This window comes from Pipistrellus kuhlii, unplaced genomic scaffold (genome assembly GCF_014108245.1).
Source record: "Pipistrellus kuhlii isolate mPipKuh1 unplaced genomic scaffold, mPipKuh1.p scaffold_m20_p_4, whole genome shotgun sequence".
Lineage (NCBI taxonomy): Eukaryota > Metazoa > Chordata > Mammalia > Chiroptera > Vespertilionidae > Pipistrellus > Pipistrellus kuhlii.
Genome location: NW_023425540.1, coordinates 84643937 through 84667975, shown reverse-complemented (window position 1 = coordinate 84667975; position 24039 = coordinate 84643937). Strand labels below are relative to the sequence as shown.

At 42.8% G+C, this 24039-nt stretch overlaps 1 protein-coding gene across 1 annotated transcript in view; it reads right to left on the bottom strand.

Moving 5' to 3' along the window:
• The window catches only part of GRIN2A (glutamate ionotropic receptor NMDA type subunit 2A), a 356036-nt gene that overhangs the window by 45495 nt on the left and 286502 nt on the right, over positions 1 to 24039 (bottom strand). Inside the window, exons 9-11 of the mRNA XM_036410378.2 lie at positions 22826 to 22951; positions 19154 to 19383; positions 10279 to 10439 (exon numbers count right to left, since the gene is read on the bottom strand). Of these exons, the coding sequence (XP_036266271.1) occupies positions 10279 to 10439; positions 19154 to 19383; positions 22826 to 22951 (517 nt within the window). The remainder of the gene's footprint in view (positions 1 to 10278; positions 10440 to 19153; positions 19384 to 22825; positions 22952 to 24039) is intronic.

Sequence of the window (24039 nt, the reverse complement as noted above, 5' to 3'; positions counted from 1 at the left end):
CCTGGGCACTTACTGGGCGCTGTAAACCAGTTCTCCCAACCTGTGCTATGGCCTTCACAGTCTGAGCTAGCCCAGCCCCAGGAAAACCCACTTCTCAGCCTGCTGCTAGATCAAGACACGGCAAGAGCCGAAGCTGGTTTGGCTCTTCGGACTGAAGCTGGTAGAGCATCGGTCTGCGGACTGAAAGGTCCCAGGCTCGATTCTGGTCAAGGGCATGTACCTTGGTTGCTGGCACATCCCCAGTAGGGGGTGTGCAAGAGACAGCTGATCGATGTTTCTCTCTCATCGATGTTTCTAGCTCTCTATCTCTCTCCCTTCCTCTCTGTACAAAATCAATAAAATATAAAACAAACAAACAAACAAACAAACAAACAAAATGGCAAGAGAACACAGGTGGATGCTGTAACCCCTGGACAGTGGTGTGTGTGTGTGTGTGTGTGTGTGTGTGTGTGTGTGTGTGTGATCCACAATAAAGAAAGGAAGCACAGCACTGAGATTTTCTGAATCTGAGCTGCGGGTGGGCAAAAGCAGCCACTTCCCTGGTCCTAGTTCTTCCCCTTCATAAGGAAATTGTCTAACCCTCCCCCCCCAGGTTGGCTCGCTTGCCTGCAGGAGCAGAGTTTTCCCATCCTGGGTAGAAAGAAAAGCTGGGTCGGGTTTGAATGCTGGCTCTGCCACTCACTTAACCTTTGGATGAATTGTTTCTGCTCCCTGAGCCTCGGTTTCCTCTTCAGTAAAATGAAGAGAATTCTTTTTTGGCAGAATTGAGTCAGGATGAAATGAGATCACATATCTGAATTCCTCTGAAATGTTCAGCAATAAAAATAAAAAGGGCGGTCCCTAAGGAGAGGGAGTCCCGAGGGAGCTCCAGCTTCTTCTGTCTGCCCAGAGGGCCCTTCCTGACCAGGTGGGTCTCAATATCAGGGTCCTTCTTTTGGCTTATTTTTCCCTGCGATGTCATTTCTTTTCTCCATCTCAATGGAAGGAGAAATACTGCTCACCCTCCCCCACTTCACCTTTAAAGCAGTTTAAGGCTTTCAAAGCAAACAGAGACATTTTCAAGAACAGAATTGGTTCTGGGTATTGTATAATAGCAGGTGATTGGAAACAGGCTAACTGCACATTTCCTATTTTAAGATGTGACTCCAAGCATGGGCTCTGGAGCAGGTGTGACCTCAGATGCGCTATTGAATCTCTCTATGCCCATTTCCTCCGTTGTAAATGGGCAGCACGCTAGCCATTGTCTCCTAGGGTTGTTATGAGGTTTAAACAAGATAATGCAGGCCAAACATTCAGAAAAATGCTCTCTATTCATTAGAGATACCTCGCCTCGTTCCCAAAACAGCTCAGGTAGCTTATGCAAATTGCAGTAGAGAAAGGTTTCAACCTATGGATAAAGACACTGGAGTTGAGTGAGATCAGAGGTGGAAAGTCCAAAAGCAGATCTTCGGGACATAAGCTCTTCCCAGTTGCTAACAGAGAGGATCATAAAGAAAGCTCTGAATTATGTAGTAGCCCAAGGAAAAGTAAGTAGGTTGAGGAATCATGTTGTCCACAAGATAAAAGCATGCCTTATAGTGAAGAAAAACAGTGCTGTTCACAGCATTGAAATCTGAGAAATGAGGTAGGATGAAGATGACACTCGCAACAAATTGGTCTACAATAACAGTAACAGCCAGCTTGCAATAAAGAACTGTCTCTTGTAGGGCCCTCCAATGTCAGACAAGGTTTGATGAAAATTCAGAGCAGGAAACATTAATGAATATTCCTCCAGCTCAATGAAATAGCACCTAGTCATTAAATGTGAAAACTGTCCAGCAAAATGCTACAGATTTCACTGAGAAAAGCAAAACATAGGCTTGCACGCATACTGATTCAACCTGTGTAAACATGTGGACAAATACCTAAAGGAAATGCAGGAAGAAAGGAAGAATTATGTTCAGAAGAAACATTTCCCCCCCTAATTATTAGAAGTAACACTTTGGTTGCAGAAAATGTGTTAAATATAAAAATATATAAAAGGGACCACAATCCTAATCATCTAGCAAGATATCTGATAACATTTTGATGTATTTCATCTTAGCCTCCTCTCATCTCCTCCCTCTTTCCTTCTCTTTCCATCTCTGAGTTTACAGATTTGAGATTCCCCCTTTACTTAATCCCCCCCTTTTTTTTTCTATTTTTAATGCTTCGTGGGTGGCTTTGAAATTCTGTTACTATAATTTTAATAGAATTTAACAAGAAATAATTCTAAGTACAAAAAATAAAAAGATGTCTGTGCTTTCCTGAGCTTTTATTGAGGAAAAGCATTCCTAAGTCTATGATGTGGTAGCAATTATTTTTGAGCTTTATTTGCAGTGTGGGGGTGGATCTCAGAAACCAGGTCATTGTCGATCTGATTTTCTCTGGAGATGATGCTATCCCATTTAGGAGAACAGCTCACTGAACCCTGATGCCTATGCCCGCTTTCGAATTCAGCCACTGAAAATGAACCCTGTGAGTTTGATTCTGCTTGACTGATAAAATACAGCTAATAAAACCTGCTCAAACAGTATCCTTGAAAGAACTTCCTCTGCATAACAACTAACTTCACTGAGGATCCTTCTACCTTCATGGTCTAACTTTGCCTTGGAAATTTCTACATCCCTGCATCAGTTTCTTTTGAGGATGGAAATAAGGATTCTGTGATCTTATCAACTCTCAAGTGATCAATTAATACATACAGAATGGCCAGATTATTATGACCTCTGAACACAAAATAATCTGGCCACTCAGTGTATATCCTATACTGTATAATAAAAGGTTAATATGCAAATTGTTCCCTCGACCAGGAGTTATACTAGCAGGCAGGTCAGCCAACCACCCATGTCCCTTCCGCCTAGCTAGGTGGGCCGGATCCCACCCATGCACAAATTCATGCACCAGGCCTCTAATATATATATGCATATTAGTAGTAGTAGTAGCCAGATTATTATGTGTTCAGATATCGTAATAATCTGGCCACTCAGTGTATGTTGTGTAATATATGTATATCGTATACAATATTAAGCATGCATGTATCTGATTATATTAAATACATATCCTCAGTTTCCAATTCTCCCCTAAACTCAAATCTCACATATCTAACTGTCAAGGCATTACCAAGTGAGGAGACAAGCCCTACACTTAATCATGCTACAATGTAGTTACTCAGTTAAGCAGCCTGTTTGTTGGGTAATGAGTTAACCTTGTGGAACCTCAGGTTCTTCATCTCTTAAAGGAGGTAAGATTGGTACTCAGCTCATAGGAGTGCTGTGAGGATTCAATGAGATTATGCATGCGTAGCACTCAGGGCTTCATGTCACAAATTGTTAGGTTCCAATAAGTGCCAAGATGATGAGGAAATATGATGTTTTCCCAAAGGCACTTCCAACTTAACATGCTCAACCCTAAACACATGTTCTTCTATGCCCCTGCTTCTCCTGGAATGCCCTTTCTCTTTCTTGTTCTGCCCACTCCACTGAGAACACTTTGTTTCAGTATTTACCTAACGAACCTCTCAAAGCCCAGGCATTACCTGTACATGAGTCACTAGAAGTACTCATCAAAACATGGATCCCTGGACTGCAGGCTTTCAGAATCTGTGTTCTCAAATAGGGGCTCCAGTCCCACCTTTGTTATGAAGACAATTCTGACACTTAAGGTAGATGTGACCACCCTCTCATTTTAATGATGCACAGATACATCATTTCATACAATTTGAACCTTGCAAAACAATGCTTATTGATCAAAAGATAACCATGCCTTCTAATTCTCTCAAAGGAATCAACGTAAAAAAAAAATCCAAAGACGCTTGTCTTTGAGCTGGAAATAAAATCAGGTAGAAAACTGAGGGGCCGGAGGGCAAAGATTGCAGCCTCTGAAAGAAATGAGGACTTTTCCAGAAATATTTATACACATAATTGTACATAAAATCAATTAAAATTAAAAAGTCATCCCACTGTGTCTTGAAATATGAGGCTCCTTGGAGTCCTAGGGATGTTGATAGTTTCGTTTAAATCTGGCATGAGTGCTAAGCTTGCAGTTTCGCCCACTTGCCAAAACTTCTTGGAGAACATTGGCTCCTGATGACTGAGCATTTGTAAATCTAAATCTGTCGCCACTCATTTCAGCTTCAGTTCCCTCTTCCAGAGCAGATGTTCCTAAATCTGATTAGCGCACAGCAAAATCAACTGAGGAGCTTGTGAAAACATGCAGATTCCCAGGCTCTTCCCTCTTAAATTTAATTCTGTGGGGTTCAGCATCAACATTTTTATTTTTTTATTTTTTTAAAAATATATTTTATTGATTTTGAACAGAGAGGAAGGGAGAGAGATAGAGAGCTAGAAACATTGATGAGAGAGAGTCATCGATCAGCTGCCTCTTGCACACCCCTTACTGGGGATATGCTCGCAACCAAGGTACATGCCCTTGACCGGAATTGAACCCGGGACCCTTCAGTCCCCAAGCCGACACTCTATCCATTGAGCCAAACTGGTCCCAGCAGCATCAACATTTTTAAAAATATATTTTTACTAGAGGCCCGGTGCACAAAATTAGTGCCACTGGGTGGGGGGTGTCCCTCAGCCCAGCCTGCACCATCTCCAATCTGGGACCTTTTGGACATCCCTCTCATAATCCAGGACTGCTGGCTCCCAACCCCTTGCCTGCCTGCCTGTCTGCCTGAATGCCCCTAACTGCTTCTGCCCGCCAGCCTGATCACCTCCTAACCACTCTCCTGACAGTTTGATCGATGCCTAACTGCTCCCCTGCTGGCCCAATTGCCCACAACTGCAATCTCAATTCTGTAAACTTGGAGATGGAAAGACTGATAAAATACAGCTCCCTCGCCAGCCTGGTTGCCCTAACTGCCTTCCCCTGCTGATCTGATCACCCCCAACTGCCCACCCCTGCAGGCCTGGTCCCCCACAACTGCCCTCTCCTGCAGGCCCAGTAGCCCCTTACTGCCCCTTCCTGCTGGCCATCTTGTGGTGGCCATCTTGTGGCCACATCAGGGCAGCCATCTTGTGCAATGGTATTACAGTCAATTTGCATATTACCTCTTTATTATATAAGCTTGATATCAGAAAGGAAGGGAGAGGAAGGGAGAGAGAGGGAGAAATATCAATGATGAGAGAGAATCATTGATCAGCTGCCTCCTGCATGCCCCTTACTGGGGATCAATCCCACAACCCAGACATGTACCCTGACAGGGAATTGAACCATGACCTTCTGCTTCATAGGTCAATGCTCCATCACTGAGCCATGCCAGCTGGGTCAGGATCAACATTTTTACTAGCACTCTCACTGCTTCAGATTCAGGCTAGGACTTGAGAAACACTGGTCTAGAAGCCTGGGGTCACGAACAGCTCATCCCCATTTGGTTCAGGAGTGTCTACCATGTCATAATCGACCTATTCCTTAAAAATCCTACTTCTGTCCATGTTTACACATCAGATCCTATTTTCTCACTGATTTACCTGATAATTTCTGTAACTGGATGCTTTAACTGGAATGCATGTCATTGTTAATTGAAATTTATTATACATTTAAATTAGCAATGAAACTGAACTGCTTAGTTCCAATTTTCTTGCTTCCTATGTTCTTCTTAAAGCAATTTTGGATCCCATTGATAAACATTTGGTTCACTTAATCTTTATGTGCTATCTCAATAAAATGTGCTTATTGAGCCCCTTTAGAACTTCTCAAGTTTTAGCAAGAATCAAAATCACCCGTAGTAGGGGGTGGGGGATACTTGTTAAAATGCAGATTTGCGGCTCCATCACTGGAGAGAAGGTTCGGTGTTGGGCCCAAATGATAACTGTGATGAAAGTAGGGTTAATGCACTGGCCAGGTTTGAAGACACTCAGCTTTCCAGCCTTGATCTAAATCCTTTCCGCAAAACCGACAGCCGTTTATATATATATACTGTGTCTGGGTTTTGAATTAGTAACAGCTTTAAATACGTGTTCAAGTGTTCAACATAAATAAAAGAATCTTAGAACTATTTTCAGAGGATGAAACTTCCAATCCTCTCACTATTTAGATGGGGAAACTGAGGCTCAGAGAGGTAACCTTTGTTCAAAGCCACAGCTTGCTAACTATAGAGCCAAGACTCAAACCAAGCTGGGACTCTCATTCGACCATAATCCAAAACCCCTCTTGTGTTCTAGACTCTTCCAAGAGGTTACAATCTATGAAGGAGCCTCCCCATCTTACTGACCCTGGTGCGTATATGCACACTCCTGGCTAAGTAACAGGTGGATGTCACTGAGACTTGGGGGTGGAGGGGTGGGACCCAACCACTGGGATATGAACTCTGGAATGTCGAACTCAAGGCTCACTGGATTTTAGGCTAATAGGAGAATTAACAATTCAGGAGCATATGGACACCCACCTGTATCTTCCAGAGGGCTGGAAATTTCTAGAGCTGCTGCATGTAGTAAAGGAGGTAAATGTCTACTTTTAAAAGCTGGTGTTGAGTCCATGAGGAGTTCATTTTATTATGTATTATTCCTCACTATACTTTTGCAAAATTATTTTATCATACATTTCATACTTAAAATACTATATTTCCTAATGAAAAATGTAAAAAGGAAATAAGATGTGAGAGGGAAGACAAAGACCTCCAAGTGTGGCAAAGTAGACTTTTGAGAGACAGAAGTGGAGGCCACATTGGCACAGTCTGTCTGATCTTGTGCTGTTCTGTGGTGGCCGTTCTAAGAATGGGGTTCTCGTCATCATATGAGGAGTTGGAGTCATATGTAACACTCTACACCCAGAAAAATCCCAAGTAGTAGAATTGCAACCAAAATAGAAAGAAACGGGAGAAAACTATTTTGTAGCCTCAGAGTGAAGAGGGCTTTTGAATTCCAACCTAAAATCCAGAGGCCATTAAATAGGACTGGGAAATGTGAACACAACCTATAATAGTTGGCTAGGATAAAAAAATCATCCGCAAGCTCAAAAGACAAAACAATTGGAGAAAAACATTTGTAATCATACCACAAATTTCTGCTATAGAAATTAAAGGGGATAAAAACAACAAACCAATAGGAAAAAAATAATGTTCATGAAAAGACCACAGTGGAAGCAAATAAAAACATTCCCATGGCTAAGATGGAAAGGGATATAAAATGTGTCTTTTCGATATCTACTAAAATTGAACATACATTTTATAGCTTAGCAATTCCAGTCTTAGGTATATACCAAGATAAATGCACTCACTTGTGCAACAAAAGACATACGAGAATGTCTTTCAAAACATCACTCATAATAGCCTCATTTGGGATACTCCACAAATGTTCATCAAGATTTGAAGAAATAGATGAATTTGTGGTGTATCCCCACAATGCAATTCTATACAGCAATGAGAATGATAGAACTGGAGTGATATGCAACCATCTCATAAACAGAATGTTGAGCTAAAAGAAGACAAACAAATAAAATAAAAACATATGGTATGCTTTTATTTATATGTTAGAATAACAGGGGAAAAGAATCTACTTTAGAAGAGACGATGGTCCATGGAAAATAGTGACTGGAAAAGGCTGTCATTGGCAGGGTGGGTGTGCGAGCGTTCTGGGGGTTGATGATGTCTTGTTAATTGACCTTGATGGTCAGTTTGTACAAAGCCATCAAACATATTTCTTGCCGTTTTTGGTTAATCCTCACCCAGGGAATTTTTTTTCCATTGATTTTTTTTTTTTAGAGAAAGTGGAAAGGAGAGGAAGAGACAGAGAGAAATATTGATGTGAGAGAGACATATTGAATGGTTGTCTTCCAGAGGCACTCTAATGGGGGCTGGGGATGGAGCCTGCAACCGAGGTCCATGCCCTTGACTGGAATCAAACTTAAGACCCTTCAGTCTAAGGGCCAACACTCTAAACACTGAGAAAAATGGCTAGTGCTATTTTCCACCTTTTTCAGCTCTATAAAACATTTTGAAAAACCCCTGCATGCCCGAATAAGCAGTATGTCCATTAGTTTTTGGTAAGAAATGGACTCAACATCCAAATACATGCTGTCATAGCCCCTGTCAGGATACCAAAGAGATTCTGAGACTGAAAGGACAAACTGTTATCAGCCCAAGGTCCTGGGGAATTATTCAGAGACCTGGGCTTGGTGGTTCAGAGGAGGCCCCTCTGCCCCACCAGACACAGAAGCATTTGAGGCCTTTGCAGAGGGCCCGTGAACAGCCCGAGGAGGGGCTGTGGACTCACAATAATGCACTGTAATAACATTTCACTAGCCAGGAAGCCCCATGACTGGGACACTCGATGTATTGTAATTTAATTTTCTGGGGAAGCAAAACTTTCCTCATTAAACAGCTCCTTCATTTAAAACAGAATCATTTTTAGTGACACCCTTTCAAAAATGTATTCTGCACATCCCTGATATTTAGTAAGTCCACAGAATAGAACTGAACCTTTACACCAAATTACAACACTAACTATCCGGTCAACTATTTGTGCCAGGTGATTTCTGAAATGCTTGCCAGCACATTTTCTCATTGAACCCCTATCATTGAATTCCTAGTAGTATTCCCATTTTATACATGAGGCTGAGAGCCATTGAAATACTGTCCAAGTGCACACCACAAGTATCAGCAGGGGAGGAGAAGTGTGCTCTAACTCCACAGCCTAAACTCCTAACCACTGTGCTGTCTTTTCTTATAGCCTCAGGAATTTTGCATCTGCTACACTGTGCATGCCACAGGTACACAAGAATATTAGATTGAATTCTCATTGCTTTTCTCTCCATATTGCCTTTCTCCTTCATCAATGTTATACTGTTAGTTTTCACATAAAGTTACACCCAAAAGCTTCTACCTAAAATCAGATAAAAATCTATATAGCATTGTGTTTCCAAATAAACTCAATCTCCTTAGATCTTTCTGTGAAGAAGAAGAAGAAGAAGAAGAAGAAGAAGAAGAAGAAGAGGAGGAGGAGGAGGAGGAGGAGGAGGAGGAGGAGGAGGAGGAGGAGGAGGAGGAGGAGGAGGAGGGGAGGAGGAACGAAACAAACAAACAACAGGCCCAAAATGGAGTCACTTATGCTAAGCCCCACATCAGCAAACCAAGACTTAATTGCGGTTTCAGCTTCTCCCAAGAACATGACCTTTAACCACTCAATCTGGTCTGAACTAGTGAGGCAATCTGCCTGACTATCTGCCCTTCCCCAAAGGAGTGACCTAGCATGAAATGATCCACTTTCTGCTAGAAACTTCTTTTCCTTTCCCTTCTGCCTATAAAAGCCTTCCATTTTGCACAGCTCCTCAGAACTCCTTTCTAGTTGTTAGATGGGATGCTGCCCAATTTATGAATCACTGAATAAAGCCGATTAGATCTTTAAATAGAGGTTCAAAACGAATCACCCCAAGATGGGCCACCCTGGGGTGCAGATTAGTTTAAACTGAATACAGTGGAGGCCTAGAAGGCTCAGAAGGAAACCTTGTCCTCGCCCCTTTCCTGCCTAAGAGTACCTGCTCTGGGAAAGGGGGTGTCAGCTACAATTAATATAACTATATTTTAATGTGACTAGATAACTGTAGTTTAATGTGACTAGGTGCAGAGACAGGGAGGAACCTACCAAAGCCCATTTGATCCCTGTCCTCCATGTCCCACTGTTTGAAGGTGGCCCAGCAAACATCTGTTTACTAAACATTAACTTTTTTCATCCCCTTGTGAAGTGCCTTAACTTCCTTTTGACTGGTCCCTTCACCCTACTCCTTAGTCCAGAATGACACATATACCTCATTTTACCTCACTGCCATTGGAATTTCCACGCTTTTCTGAATTTTCCATGGTTATGTATTAAACTTGATTTTCTCCTCTTACTCTGCCCATGTCCTTCTAATTATTCTACCGGCCAGAAGAACTAAAAAGAGCAGAGGAAAATTTCTCCACCCCCCAAGGAATTCAGTTGAATTCTGTTTTTTAACATTTCTATTTGGGTAAAATAGCCCACAGAGTTGGGGCAACTTCTTTATCAGCTTAAGAAACCCCACTGGCTCTCTGCATTTCAAAGTGGCCTGGATTTGCTTTTCCTTAACTCAGAAGGAAACCTGTGGTGCTCATCAGATTAACAAAAGCAGCCCTTAACTGGGGTGCATCTGGCCGCCCAGCTCTCCAGAAAACATGTGGGGGGTGGGGGTGGGGTGGGGGTGGGGCAGATAAGGACCAAGGCATACAGAGAGTCATTTTTCTGTGAGGCTTATCAGCTAGCAGGCCTGTGGAGAAAAAAACGCCACCATCCTTACCCTGTTTTCAAGCTGACCAAGGCATCCTCTACGCCCTTCTGATTATATTTGGTCATGTACTGATGCATGTAGGGGTAGTTATTCCGAATGTTTCTTTCCGTACTGCCATTGGGCACCGTGCCAAATCGAAAAGGTGGGGAATAGTCGTGAGGTCTCTGAAACTGGAGAGAGAGAGAAAGAAGGAGAAGGAAGAGGAGGAAGAAAAGAAGTCAGCCATCACTTTGCCTTGGGTCAGGAGTTAGACATATACATGCATTAGTACAGCAAAAACACATCCAGTTTTTTAATCACATCTCCCACTGGTCTGTGAGCTCCAGGGTCTGTCTCGTTCCATGCTCTTCCTCAGTACATACTGGCTGGGCACACAATAGATACTTGTTAGACTAACCTTTTCGGTGCCATTGTAGACAGGAGCCTAGTGGTGGGCATTGGGGACCTGGCAGAGCTCAGGAAATGCTGGTTGAGCAGGAATGAAGGTATTATTTTCATTTGGTTAATTTATCCATCTTATGATAAAACTAGAAGCCTGGTGCATGAAATTCGTGCATGGTTAGAGTCCCTAGGCCTGGCTGGCAATCAGGGCCAATCAAGGCCTTTGGAATGCTGGCTGGGGCCTTCCTTCCCTGGCTGCTGGCTGCCGGCCGGGACCTTCCTTCATTCTGCACCATCCCCTGGTGGTAAGCACACATCATATTGAGCAGTCGAACTCCTAGTTGGTTGAACTCCCAGTTGGTTAAACTCCGAAGAGGATAATTTGCATATTACCCTTTTATTAGATAGGATTTTCTGCGATCCCCACCAAGCATTCTGAACTCCATTTACAATGACCTTAGCCTCACCCAGAAGATGATGAAGGGGAGCAGATTTTGCCACCCCAAAATATGTTTCTTTGGCATAAGAACTATTTGGGGCAGATTCTTAAAAAACAAAATAACAAAACAAAAAACAGCAGACATGGGAGAAGCTCTGAAAACCAAGAAGTTAGCCTCCTGAGAGAGACATTTACATTTAAGAGGAAAATCTCCTTTTGTAGGGTGGCTTTCTTGCTGTACCTCAAAGAGGAAGGTAACTAAATCTCTAGGAACGCTTACCAATGGAAAAGGCAACTGACTTAAGTCTTACACAACAAATATACCCTTGTTAACTGTGCTTTCCTGGTAACCTCAGGTAATTGGTGTCCCCCCCAAAAAAACAAAACAAAACAAAACAAAACAAAACATCTTTTGTATTTTTTTTTAGCTGGAGATGGTATTTAAGGTGGTAGCTTGGGCTATTTAAGGAAGTTACTTAGTTTTCTTGGGTATTTTCCATATATATAAGAGTTACACTTGTTATTAAATTTGTTTTTTCTCTTATTAATCTGTTTCTTATTGTTGGGGGGAGAGGAGTGTTCTCAGCCAGGAACCTAGAAGAGTAGAGAAAAAGTTATTAAAGTTATTTTTCTTCCCCTACAATGACTGTATGTCACCACCGACTCATTTTCTGCTCAATCATTCATCCCTACATGCAGTATTATCGAAGGCCTAACATACTTCAGACATAAAGACAGACTCATGAACATTTGTTAAGCTGATGTCCCTACTAAGCATTAGTTTCCTGGGGGATGCCCATGTTGTGAATGGCCCTCAGCCTTCATGAAAGCTCACTGTCCATGTTCCACTAGTTTTCCATGATTGGCTGATACTGTCCATTCACAACTTCAGCATTTGGGGCAGCCCAACTAGATGATGAGTCCAGAGAACTGGGTCTGAGTCCCCAAATCCCAGTGAAAATCTAGAGGCAACACAGGCCAATGGCTACAATTCTGAGCTTGGGTCCACAGGTTGTAAAATCAGGTTCCATCACTTCCAAACTGTGGGACCTTAGACAAGGCACTTCTCTTCACACTGCCTCCATTCATTTTGCACCTGCAGAGTGGGAAACACATCAGTACCTCTCCTTTAAGGGCAATGGGAAGCCTAAAGTTATAACATTTGTCAAGTAACTAGAATAGTGCCTGAAACAGAGTAAGCACTCAAAAGTAAAACTATTATTATTTTCATTTTTATTGTCATTATTTTGTCAAAAAAAAAAAAAAAAAGGAATGTGGTCCTCAGTTTTTTGTGAAATATAAAACTCTGAAAGTAGAAAATGATGTAATGAGACAACAGGCTAAGGTCTGACCTCCATTGTTCCTCAGAGATCATGCTAGGAGCCCCTGCTCTTTCAGAGGTGAGGACCTTGAGACCCAGAGAGAAAAAAAGAGACCCAGCAATTCCATGGCAGAACTAGGGCTGGAATCCAGAGGTCCCTTAGACTTCCAGGACAGTATGCTCTCCACGGAGCTGAGAACCGCCAGAGAAAACATGCATGTTTACCAAAGAGTCTGGCTAACCAGATATAGTATTCTTTTTTTCAGACTTTATTTCACTGTTAAAATTTCCAGTTGAAAACCACTTCACCTAAATTAAGCTGCTGCTGCCCAATAAGCTGCCACAACAGGATTTGAGAGAAGTGGCCATACATTGTCCAAAGGAGAGCCTTGGAGTGTGAGTGTGTGTCTGAGTGTGAGAGAGAGAGAGTGTGTGTGTGTGTGTGTAAATAATAAAATGCTCTTTGCACCCAACCCAGACAACAGCAGCTCAACTCATCACTGAAAGAGGAGGAGGCCCGAGCCCAGGCTTGCTCGCCGGGCAGCTGCCTGCTCTGGGAGACAGAGACAACAGTGGCAGTTCATAAATCTAGGTGTTGTAGCAGCCGCTCCCAGCCTCCAGAGAGAGCCAACTTGACTAACTGCCTCTACTTCCCGCCCCATCTGTTGCAGAGGAGCTGAGGAGCTCTGTTAGAGTCCCTTTTGTCTCTGCCTCTGGTTTGCACAGCAACAGGTAGATCATCAGCCTCTGTGTTGAATTCCCATGCTCCACTGGCCTTGACTGTACCACTATCCACACAGAAGCCAGCCCAGCACCAGGATCCAGGAACCCTTTCCATGGAAAGGGTTCCTGGACAGGGTTCCTGGATCCTGGATCCTTGACAAAGGTTTTACAGCACGACTCACAATACATCTTCCACTGTCACCTTGCGCGCACCACTTCCCAGTGCTCACTCTTTCAACATACCTGATGGAATCCATGATGCTCTATTTTTTGAATGGTCACACCCCCTACATTAATTTCACAGCTAAGAAGTCACAGTCCACAGTGTGAAGAAGAGGGGCAAGCATGACTCATCTCCTGAGTCCCAGGCCCAGTCAAGGACACAGTCTGTGTTTCTTGGAGGAATAGTTTCTAGTGCCACATTCTCCCAGGGAGTTTCCCGTGAAAGAGACCAATGTGGGCTTTAGGGTAGAGATGGGGATGCAGAGGCTTACACGGCCAGAAGGACTGCAGAACAATGGAATCACAACCCCAGACCCAGTGGAACCCCTCATGGCTTCTTTCCCCAGGCCGCCCTCACTGTTCTCGTTTACCTGCTTCCCTTGAACTTGTGCTCAGAGCTTTCAGCTTCTCATGTGCCACTTAGGAACCAGTCATTGTGAGCAGCTGCGTATGTTCCCTGAGCCTCAGTTTCTCTGTCTGTAAATTGGGGGTTGCTGTGGCGATTAATCGGCAAACTGTGGCTCACGAGCCACATGTGGCTCTTTGGCCCCTTGAGTGTGTCTCTTCCACAAAATATCATGGCCTGGGCAAGTTTATTTTGAAGAAATGGCCTTAGAAGAATTTTAAGTTTAAAAAATGTGGCTCTCAAAAGAAACTTCAATCACTGTGCTGTTAACATTTGGCTCTGTTGACTAATGAGTTTGCAGACCACTGCTTTAGCCACATAATGAGCCAGTGTCCTTCCACTGCGGAGAACAGAGTATTAGAGGGTTATAACATTCTAATGATTTTCCTCATCCAGTATATGGCCAGGTCTGAAAGTCATCCAAGTGATTAAGACATGGCAAGCAATTTATGATGGAGGATGTAGAGATGCTGGTCTGGGAAATAAATGAAGAACGTGGCAATGGACCAGGACATTTCTTTGTTCCTCTTGTGAACCAACACTACACATTTATTAGAAATATCTGTCTTCTGTGGCTATAAATCAGGAACACTGGCAACTAGAGGCCCTATTTCTAGTGCAGTCTTCTCCCCCTGGTGGAGTTCCACTGGCTTCCTGATGTCATCATCAAACAGCTATGGCCCTTACGAGGCTCAGAGGCCTCCATTCAATCAATGAGTATGGTGGGCCAGGGCCACCAGTAGCAGGACTGCAGTGCCCAGAGGCAGCCCGACTCCATAAGAACCAGGGGCAGTTCCCCCAAGTCCCTCCATTGTTGTCACAAAAGGCCAACTCAGGGCAATATCATTTTAGACTCCAGAAGTGAGGAATGGTTGGATCAGTCAGAGATGGTGACAATGAGAAAGAGGAGGGTGATGAAGAGAAGGGCAGGAAGATGCAGTAGGTTACTTCTAATCCTCACATCAACCTTGCCACGTGATATACCCCCCCCCCCCCTTGATTAGGAAACTAAGCCTTGGGATTCTGACATACTGAAGGCCATATAACCATTACATGGCAAGGCCAGGATTTGAATCCAGGTCCATTTGACCCCAAATATGACATTGCTCTTCCCACTATATTAAGCTGCCTCCCAAAGATGGGTCTTCCCTACCATAGTGAGTCCCAACAGTTTGGATTTCCAACTTCCCTTTAATAATTCCCAGGGGAGCAGCTACCAGTGAATCCGCCCACTTGTTATTTAAACGCAAGCTCATCTGATCACACCACGGACTCCAAAGGTGCCTCTGCACAGCAAGCACTAATCCTGCAAATGGCTTCATATGTTGTAAACCTAAGTTGTTACACAGGTATTCGTGTTTAAAAAGAGAGAGAAACCCACTGTGAACAGTATCAAAACAAATTGACTCAATATAGATTTGTATTGCGCAAACTTTCTCGGCGTATCTGCTATTAATCTTCTGGGAGCATTTAGCTTATTTACTCCAAGAACGGTGCTGTTTATCTAATTGTATCAAACATTTAATTAAAAGAGCTCTCTGCTTGCCGCCGATGCTCCAAGGTTGCATCTGAGCTGGGTCCCGTGAGGGTTACTAGGTGTTTCCAAACGAGAGAAGGTCGGTCAAATTATTAGTGGTTCTAATTAGTTTTCCCACAAGTGGCCATATTATTTAGAACCAAAACTATGTAGCAGGAGATTTTTCCCCTCGCCTTTGAAAATAGCAACAAAAGGCAGAGTGGACTGCCAATGATTTTTCTTAAAATATCCTTGCATCCAGGACATGGCTCCCCAGTGCTTCCCCTGCACCTCCAGTCACTTCTTCTAGAAACTGCACCTTTGCTCCCATAAGGTGACAGAGTTGGGTCACGGGGCATTGTGCCCATGGGGGACTTATAGGCGTCAAGGTACTTGCATGCTTGCAGTCTCTTTTCATCCTCCTACAACTAGGATTCCCCACTGACAGGGAGGGGTGAGGAGACACGACACGTTCCATTCCAGGAAAGCATCTCAGAGCCCATATGTAGCTGAGAGGAAATGGGACCCAGCTTTCCATCTATAAGCGAGGGGCTCTCTTTATCTGCTGCCTCACAGATGCTGTATGTTTTAGGTGGGAGTCAGCCAGGAGTCGACCCTGAGCCAAGGACATGAGTGAACTTGACTTACTAAGGAAGGGTGCCAGGAGAAACCAGGGAGGGAGTGGGAGAAGAGGGTCAGGGGAGGGAGGAAGCCGAGCTAGGGTGTAATTTTAGGCAAAGTCTCAGCCTTTGCCTGATCTAGCAGGGAGCTCTGGAGAGGAAGCTGCTTCGAGTTAGCCCTGCCTGGAAGCAACAGAGCAGCTGGGCGTTTGTACCCTCACACTGGTTATGGTTGGTTACAGGCAACTGGAAAGATGGGAGAACGTACATTCCCAGGCATTCACAGCTCCTGTGCCCAAAGGTAACTATCCTGTGAAGATCCCTTGTATGAGCCTTTATACAGGGTTCTCAACCTTTCTAATGCTGTGACCCTTTAATACAGTTCCTCATGTTGTGGTGACCCCCAACCATAAAATTATTTTTGAAGCCAACCATAAAATTATTTTCGTTGCTATTCGATACTTCATAACTGTAATTTTGCTACTATTATAAATTGTAATGTAAATATCTGTTTTCCAATGGTCTTAGGCTCTACAGCAGTGGTTCTCAACCTGTGGTTCATGACCCACAGATTGGGCACCGCTAGCAGGGTCACCTAAGACCTCGGAAATAGATATTTAATTATGATTACGATTCATTAACAGTAGAAAAATTACAGTTATGAAGTAGCTTCGAAAATAATTTTATGATTGGGGGTCACCACAATATGATGAACTGTATTAAATAGTTGAGGCATTAGAAAAGTTGAGAACCACTGCTTTATAGCAAAGGTGAGGTTGGGTGCACAGAGCTGGAAAAGTGATCTCAGAACAACCGGGTTGGGGGGGGGTCAAGGGGGAGGGTGCCGATAGTGTCCAACACAATGATTTCTTCATTCATCAGTGAGTATGAACTGAGTACCTGCTAAGTGCCAAGTAACTCTTTCATATGCACTCTCCTGATATCCCCTTCCCCAAGTCCATTTTAATTTTTTGAAAATTTGATTTATTGGGGTGACATTGTTTAATATAATTATATAGGTTTCAGGTGTACAATTCTATACTACATCGTCTGTATATTATATTGTGCATTTGCCACCTCAAGTTAAGTCTCTTTCCATCACCAATTATCTCCCCTTTACCCTCTCCTATCTCCTTGCACCCCACTTTCCCTCTGGTAATCAGCATACTGTTTTTTTGTGTCTATGAGTTTTTTGTTGTGTGTGTGTCTGTGATTTTTTTGCTCTGTCTGTTTTCTGTACCTATGAGTCTGTTTCTATTTTGTTTGTTACTTTATTTTGTTCATTAGCTTCAACATATAAGTGAAATCATGTGCTACTTATCTTTCTCTGACTGGCTTATTTCACTTAGTGTAACACTCTCCAGGTTCATCCATGTTGTCGCAAAAGGTAAGAGTTCCTCCTTTTTTATGGCCGAATAGTGTCCCATTGTGTAAATGTACCACAGCTTTTTTATCCACTCATCTGCTGATGGGCACTGGAGCTCCGCAAGTCAATTTTAATCTCATTAGTTTTATCTCCTTTATACCACTCATTTCTGCCTGGAATTGTCTCCATTTACATTTACTTGTTTGACGTTTATTTCTTTCTACTGCAATTTGAGTTTCATGGGAGTACCAGCTCAGGCTGCCAAGTTCACTGCAGTGAGGACCAGTCCCAAGAGATGATATCTGAATGTCATGGGGGAACCAGCGATGAAAATGGGAAGACACTGGAGGCAGAGGACACAGAGTGCAAGGGCACCGGGTTGGAAATGAACTTGGAGTTTTTAAGGAACAGAGAGGGGCCTTAGTGATGGAGAGGGAGGGGATATACGGCAACAGCCAAAAAAAATAAAGGGCTTTGTCGCCATGGTGTGTAGGATGGCATTTACTCAAGCTACAGTGGGAAGCCATCAGGGAGAGGCCACACACTACCTAAGGTGATGGCACTTTTATGAGGGCAACTCATTCCAAGCCCTCGTCATGTCTCCGTGGCAGGCTCCTCCGTCCCTCTTTCAACCAGAGCAGATAACACGGAAAAGCTGTTAGGGCTTTTTCTGCACTGATTTTCTATTCAGCAACTTATTGATGAATGCCAAAAGCCTATATGTAGACTTATGTCAACAAGATGAGATGGTGAGATTTTATAGAGACAAATTATCCACACACACGAGACAGAAAATCTTTGCAGCGCTGCAATCCCTGTACTGCTGAGCTTAGCAAGTTGGGATGTGTTTTTGGAGGCTAGAATTTCAATAGCAGATGCACCCCGTTTACCTCCTTTCTTCCTCCCTGTGCATTTCGGAATAGCCACGCATACCCCGCAAACCTCCTTCCATTTCCGGGGAGAAAGAGAGCAAGTGTGATCACTCCTGTCTCACAGCAGTAAGCACAGCCCCGTGGGGGAGGATGGGAGAGGCGTCTGAGTGAAAGGCACTGGTGGGAAATGAAAAACTGATCCTTTCAAGTCCCTTGAAGACATTTCAGGTGAGCCAGGTGGGCTGGAAATGGGACTGATTGGCCATCGAGTAAAAAGTAGCTGTCAAACTCAGCCAGCATGGCTCAGTGGTTGAGCATTGACCCATGAACCAGGAATTCAGTTTGATTCCCTGTCAGAGCACATGCCCAGGCTGTGGGCATGCAGGAGGCAACTGATCAATGATTCTCTCTCATCATTGATCTTTCTATCTCTCTCTGCCTCTCCCTTCCTCTCTGAAATCAATAAAAATCTATCTTTTTTATTTTTATTTTTTTTTTTAGCAGCTGTCAGCTTCCTCTCTGGATAGGGCTTAGAGATTATATTTTTTTTCATGTAATAGATGCAGACTCCAAGGCATGGAGTCTTTAAGAGACTCCTCCAAAATCAGAGAATCAGGAGGTATCTATAGCCTAGAGCACCCACTCCACCCCAAGTTTGTCCTCATCCAGGCTCAGGATCTTCCTCGACGTCACACTCTCCCAGAAAGGATGGACTGCAACCAGAGCTGGACCCTGAGCCACAGCGCCTCATCACCTGCAAGAGCATCTAAATAGAAGGATTGGCAGCGTGGGAAAACTGCTCCCAAATTAGATCTGGAACCTTTCATATCTAGGAGAACTAAGCTATGGTTCTGTTCCCAGCATTTTCAGAAATACCATTGAAATGGAGAGAGGGAAAAAACTCCTCTGCCTTTGTGCTGGAGTGGATGGGTCTGGATGACAGCGCCTGAATTGCTCCCTTCTGAGGGAAGAGCATTTGCAATCCCCCCAGGCAGAGAGGATAGCAGGGTCACCTTACCTTTTTGTCACTGAGGCCAGTCACTTGGTCCACAAATTCCTCCTGGATCATGAAAGCGGCCAGATTGGCCGTGTAGCTGGCCAGGAATATGACAGCAAAGAAGGCCCACACAGACACCATGATCTTGCTGGTGGTGCCTTTAGGATTCTGGACAGGCACGGAGTTGTTGAACACCAGGCCCCAAAGGAGCCAGATAGCTTTTCCAATCGTAAAAGAAGGCCCGTGGGGTGCTGCAAACGACAGAAAGGACATGCTCAGCATCTTCCCAAAATGTGAGTGCTCAGTAACTACGCGATGGCCACTGACGGCTGCTAGAAGACGGAATTATGTCACACTTGTGTCCCTTCATTGCCTCAGAACCATAGCCACTGTATCTCCCTTTTTCCTTTAAAAATTAGAATTTGTCCTACATTTCTATCTAGCTGGGTTTTTGTCATGTTCCTTAAAAGAAAAGAAAAACAAGAAATTATTAGGCAAAACGTGGGTTTGAGTTAGAAGCAGTGTTATGACCAATTTTAAATTTGGATTTGATTTCCATTGGGAGGGCACACGCCTCGATAAAACGTAAAAAAGCTTTACAGAAATGTGGGATGGGGAGGGGGGTTGTTTCAGTATTCACCCCATGTGCATAAGAACCATGCAATTCAGTGGGACTGGTGTTTGGTATTCTAATGTGGTTGTCCCTAGCACTTGCTCCTATTCAAACTCAGATGTCAAGTGTTCACAATATAGGAATTAAACCCCACGAAAACTCTCTCCAAATGGAGACATTAAGGAACAGAACCATAGGCTTCAATTTTCAAACACTTCACAGATGGAAGACGCTTGGTTGCAGGATCACGGAACACGAATGGTGCTATCAGGGCACTCTTCCTCTGCGTGAACACTTGTGTCCCTAAGATTCTCAGATGTTCCCTGCAGCGGACTTAACTCAAGAGGCAGAACAACATGCTGAAATGTGGGGTGAGGAGTATGCAGGCCAGAAAAAGCACACGATAGGGCTTCCAGGACTGTTTTGCACAAGAGGGGGAAAAATCGATGTATGCCCTCATTTCATTGTAGAAAAGGTCTTCCTTTAACAGGTTAATTTTTATACGATTTAAGTAAATGAAGATGTAAAAAAATGATCTTCTCACACTTCAGCTGGAGATGCAGGCAGAGTGGGCCATAAATAAAGTGGCAGAAGCGAATGCAGATTGATGGAAGTGATGAAGTTCTGGGCAGAGAGCCTAGGAGACACAGGCTTTTCCCACAATGGAGGCCAAATGCAGGCTACATCGATACTTACAATACCCACACACAACGCATAAAAGAAAAGGCAATTAATTGCATTCTTTTCGACCTCCGTCTCTCCTGTTTCTCTTTGCCCAGTTTTATGATCTTCTGGGCTCATTCCCAGCAGGCCGAGAACTCAAGAAAAAAATAATGAGAGTCAATCCACTTAACTTCACGAACCACTTCATTTTATTAAGAGTGCATGTTGATCAGAAGTGACAGCGCTTGGGGAATCAGAAACGGGCAGTTGCAAAGGATCTGTCCTAGACTTTTGGGAATTCCTGATTCATGAATATGATTACGAGGCCACATAATTTTCCCGTGAAGTGCAGTGAAATGGAAGCAAAACCCATTTTGCACAAAGAAACAAGTAGCTGCTATTTCCTGAGCTTCCATATGCAGTTGAGCAGGAAATAGAAAGCCTTGGTGTAATGGAAAGGCTAGAGAGTTCGCATGCTAGGTTCTTTTCTTTACAATAATATTCTCGTGAATGCTTCGGCCAAAGGAGAAATTATTGCACATGATGGCCTCTGAATGATTTTTTTTTTTAAATTCTCTGAGATATATCTCAAATTTATCTACTTACCTACATCTCCATTACTCCATCCAAGTCCAAACCACTGTGGTCTTTTCTCTTGGGGACTGTAACACCTTCCTACCTGGTCCCTTTCTTCCCATTGTCTTGACAGAGTGGCTCTAGAGATCTTCCACACTGGCCATCTTTCATGTCCTCCCCCCACCCCTTCCTTTCCATTATATATTGAAGAAAACCTGAAATGCTTACCACAGTCAATAGCCTATCTTTCTGAATTTATCTTAAACCACTGTCCACTTCTCTCACTCACATCTTCTCTGTCTCTTAAGCATATAAAGATCTATCCCTAGCCAAGGCCTTTGTATTTGCTGTTCCCTCCACATGAAATGCCTTTCCCTCAGCTTTTCTCATGACTAAACTCTTCTCATTCGTCAGGTCTCAGCTCTAATGTCATCTCTTCCAAAAGTCCTTCCTTGCTTGACCATCTTGTCTAAGTAGCCTCTCCATTCCATCATTTCACTTTGTTTCCCCCCACTTCTTCTTGAGATTTATTACAATCTGTGATTATTAATTCATGTATTTACACGTTGCCTACACAACTAAACTCCCGGTTCCCTGTGGGTCAGGGAGTTTCTATCCAATTTACCACTTTATCCCCCGAAACCAGTACAGTGGCTGGCACATAGCACCCTCTCAACAAATAGTCACCAAGTAAGTGCACCAATTCATAAACATCACAGATGCTAATTTTGCACATGTGAAGTCCTAATCTTCTGATCACCCACAGAAAATCGTCTCAGGTTCCACTCTATCAGAAAGCTACTTACTGATAAAGCTCATTGCATCTTCCTGTTAGTGAGGACCTGGGTTATGCTCTCATTCAAATTCACACAATTTTTATGATATTTTTACTATGTTTGACTTATTGGAGATGGTTTATATAGTAATCACCACTCTTCAGTGGTGAAGAAGAAATGGGAGGAGAACAGTAAAACAAAGTTCCTAATAGATTCCCAGGACCGGTTGGCTGTTTCCAACATTGGATCTTCCGTAGGAAAAGAATATATGCGAATTAAAGCATCCTGTTTTTGAATAATGTACCTTGAAGATCTGCTGTCTCTACAACCTCCAGTCATTTTTCATGGAGGAGAGTTGGTCCTGGCACCTTTCTAATATACCATCCACTTAGAATTTATTATGCACTGGGGAAAATTCACTCAAAATGATGTAATGTTTTTATATACATGACATGAATATTGGCTTGCGTGGGAGCCTCTTAATAAGTTACAGCCAATGAATGCCTCCCAATTCAATTTCCTATCTACCGATGGCCACTTTGTCAAATACATTGCACTAAGGTCAGGCACTGTCAAGAGGAAAATATAACTGGGGGAAAATACCATTTTATAATTACATTTATTATTAAATGAATGTAATTATAATGCAGTACTTTGGATGATATTCTTAGAGTAGATTCTGTAAAGCCATTTTCTTACACAGACTAAAGTTGAGACTCTCTTCAATTTTAATATTTCTCTTGACACAGATATTTTAAATTAATTGCCAAAAAATATTCATCAAATCTGCTTACTCGACAAATGAAATACCAGTTTTCACTTAACTATGAACTCCATGTTATAACAAGACAAAATGCTTCATTTTGTTTTATCTTTTTTTTTTTTTTTTTTTTTTTTTTTTGGTTAACGTGAATAAGCAATACTTGTGCGGGATTAAGTTATATCAATGACCCTTCGTACAATGGTTTAGCAAGGCAAATAGAGGATCACGTGTTCTAAATCTGAAACGTTAATGGAAAAATAAACAGCATTACTGTTGAATCGTGTTTATTAAAGGGTTCTCACCTTTCCCTTTGGCTAAGTTTCTGTTGTATCCAACAGGGCTAAAGTATTCAAAGACAAAAACAGCGATGGCGGACACGATGAGCAGCATCACAAACATCATCACCCAGACGGAGGCGCTGAACGGTTCTGCAGAGAAACAGGCCAGAGGGATGGAAACGTGTTCAGTTTGCTCTTCCTCGCAGCCAGGGCCAGCTGGAAGCTCAGAGGCCTATTTGCAGGCTCACCGAGAAACTTTCTCTAATGTGCATCTGATGGTTCAAAGGGAGCTCGTCATTTTTTATTCATACATTTGAACCATTCTTTATTCTACAAAATATTTGAGGCACTTTTATAAGACTGCACAGGCTAGGATAAAAATAAAGATGCGCATATGACATTTTACGAATCAGGTCAAGGATAATAAAAAACAAAATAGAATGATAATACCAGGCGTGGAAGCTAGAATGCAAATAAAGAGGCCATAGGAACCTATATAATCATAGAATCATCCGGAGAACCAAACCAGGGCTAGACGCCAATAGTCGACAATCAAGCTCCTTATAATTAGCATGAATTTTATTGTTTTAATTTTTATTTTTCCATGCTGGAAGGATGGTGTGCAGGGGATTCTAGATGTAATGGGAGAGTTACAACCTATTAGAAAGGGATCAAATGCGTGAGGTTGATAGGAATATTGAAGGCTGTGTCTGCACCACTGCTAATACACTCTCCCTCTCACCTCCTGCTAAGACATGTGAGATCTATACAATTTCAGAATCTTTTTGATGTTGGTAATGGGCTTCAAGGCAATTGGAAAGTCATTTGAGGGCATTCCCATGATAACTCGATTAAAGGGCAGAGGAAATGAAATAGTAGATGGATAAATGACTAAGGCCCCTAAAAGTAGTTTCCACCAGTTCATTTTTATGTGGAGGTCATAGGAGGGCAGGCCAATACACAAGGTTCTAAATCTTAGGACACTCTAAAAAGGTAAGAGATATCCTATAAAATAAATGAACATTTTTATTCAATCTGATTGAGGATATGAAAATAAGCTGAATAGAGGCATTTTATGTGTGTATGACATATATTTGCTAGAAAATCAGCAGACTAAAATATTTAAAATGAATATACAGGGTGGGGGGAAGTAGGTTTATAGGTGTTCATATGGAAAATAGTACAATACTTAATAAGTAATAATATAAGAATAAACTTTGTGTTTCATGTACTCACAA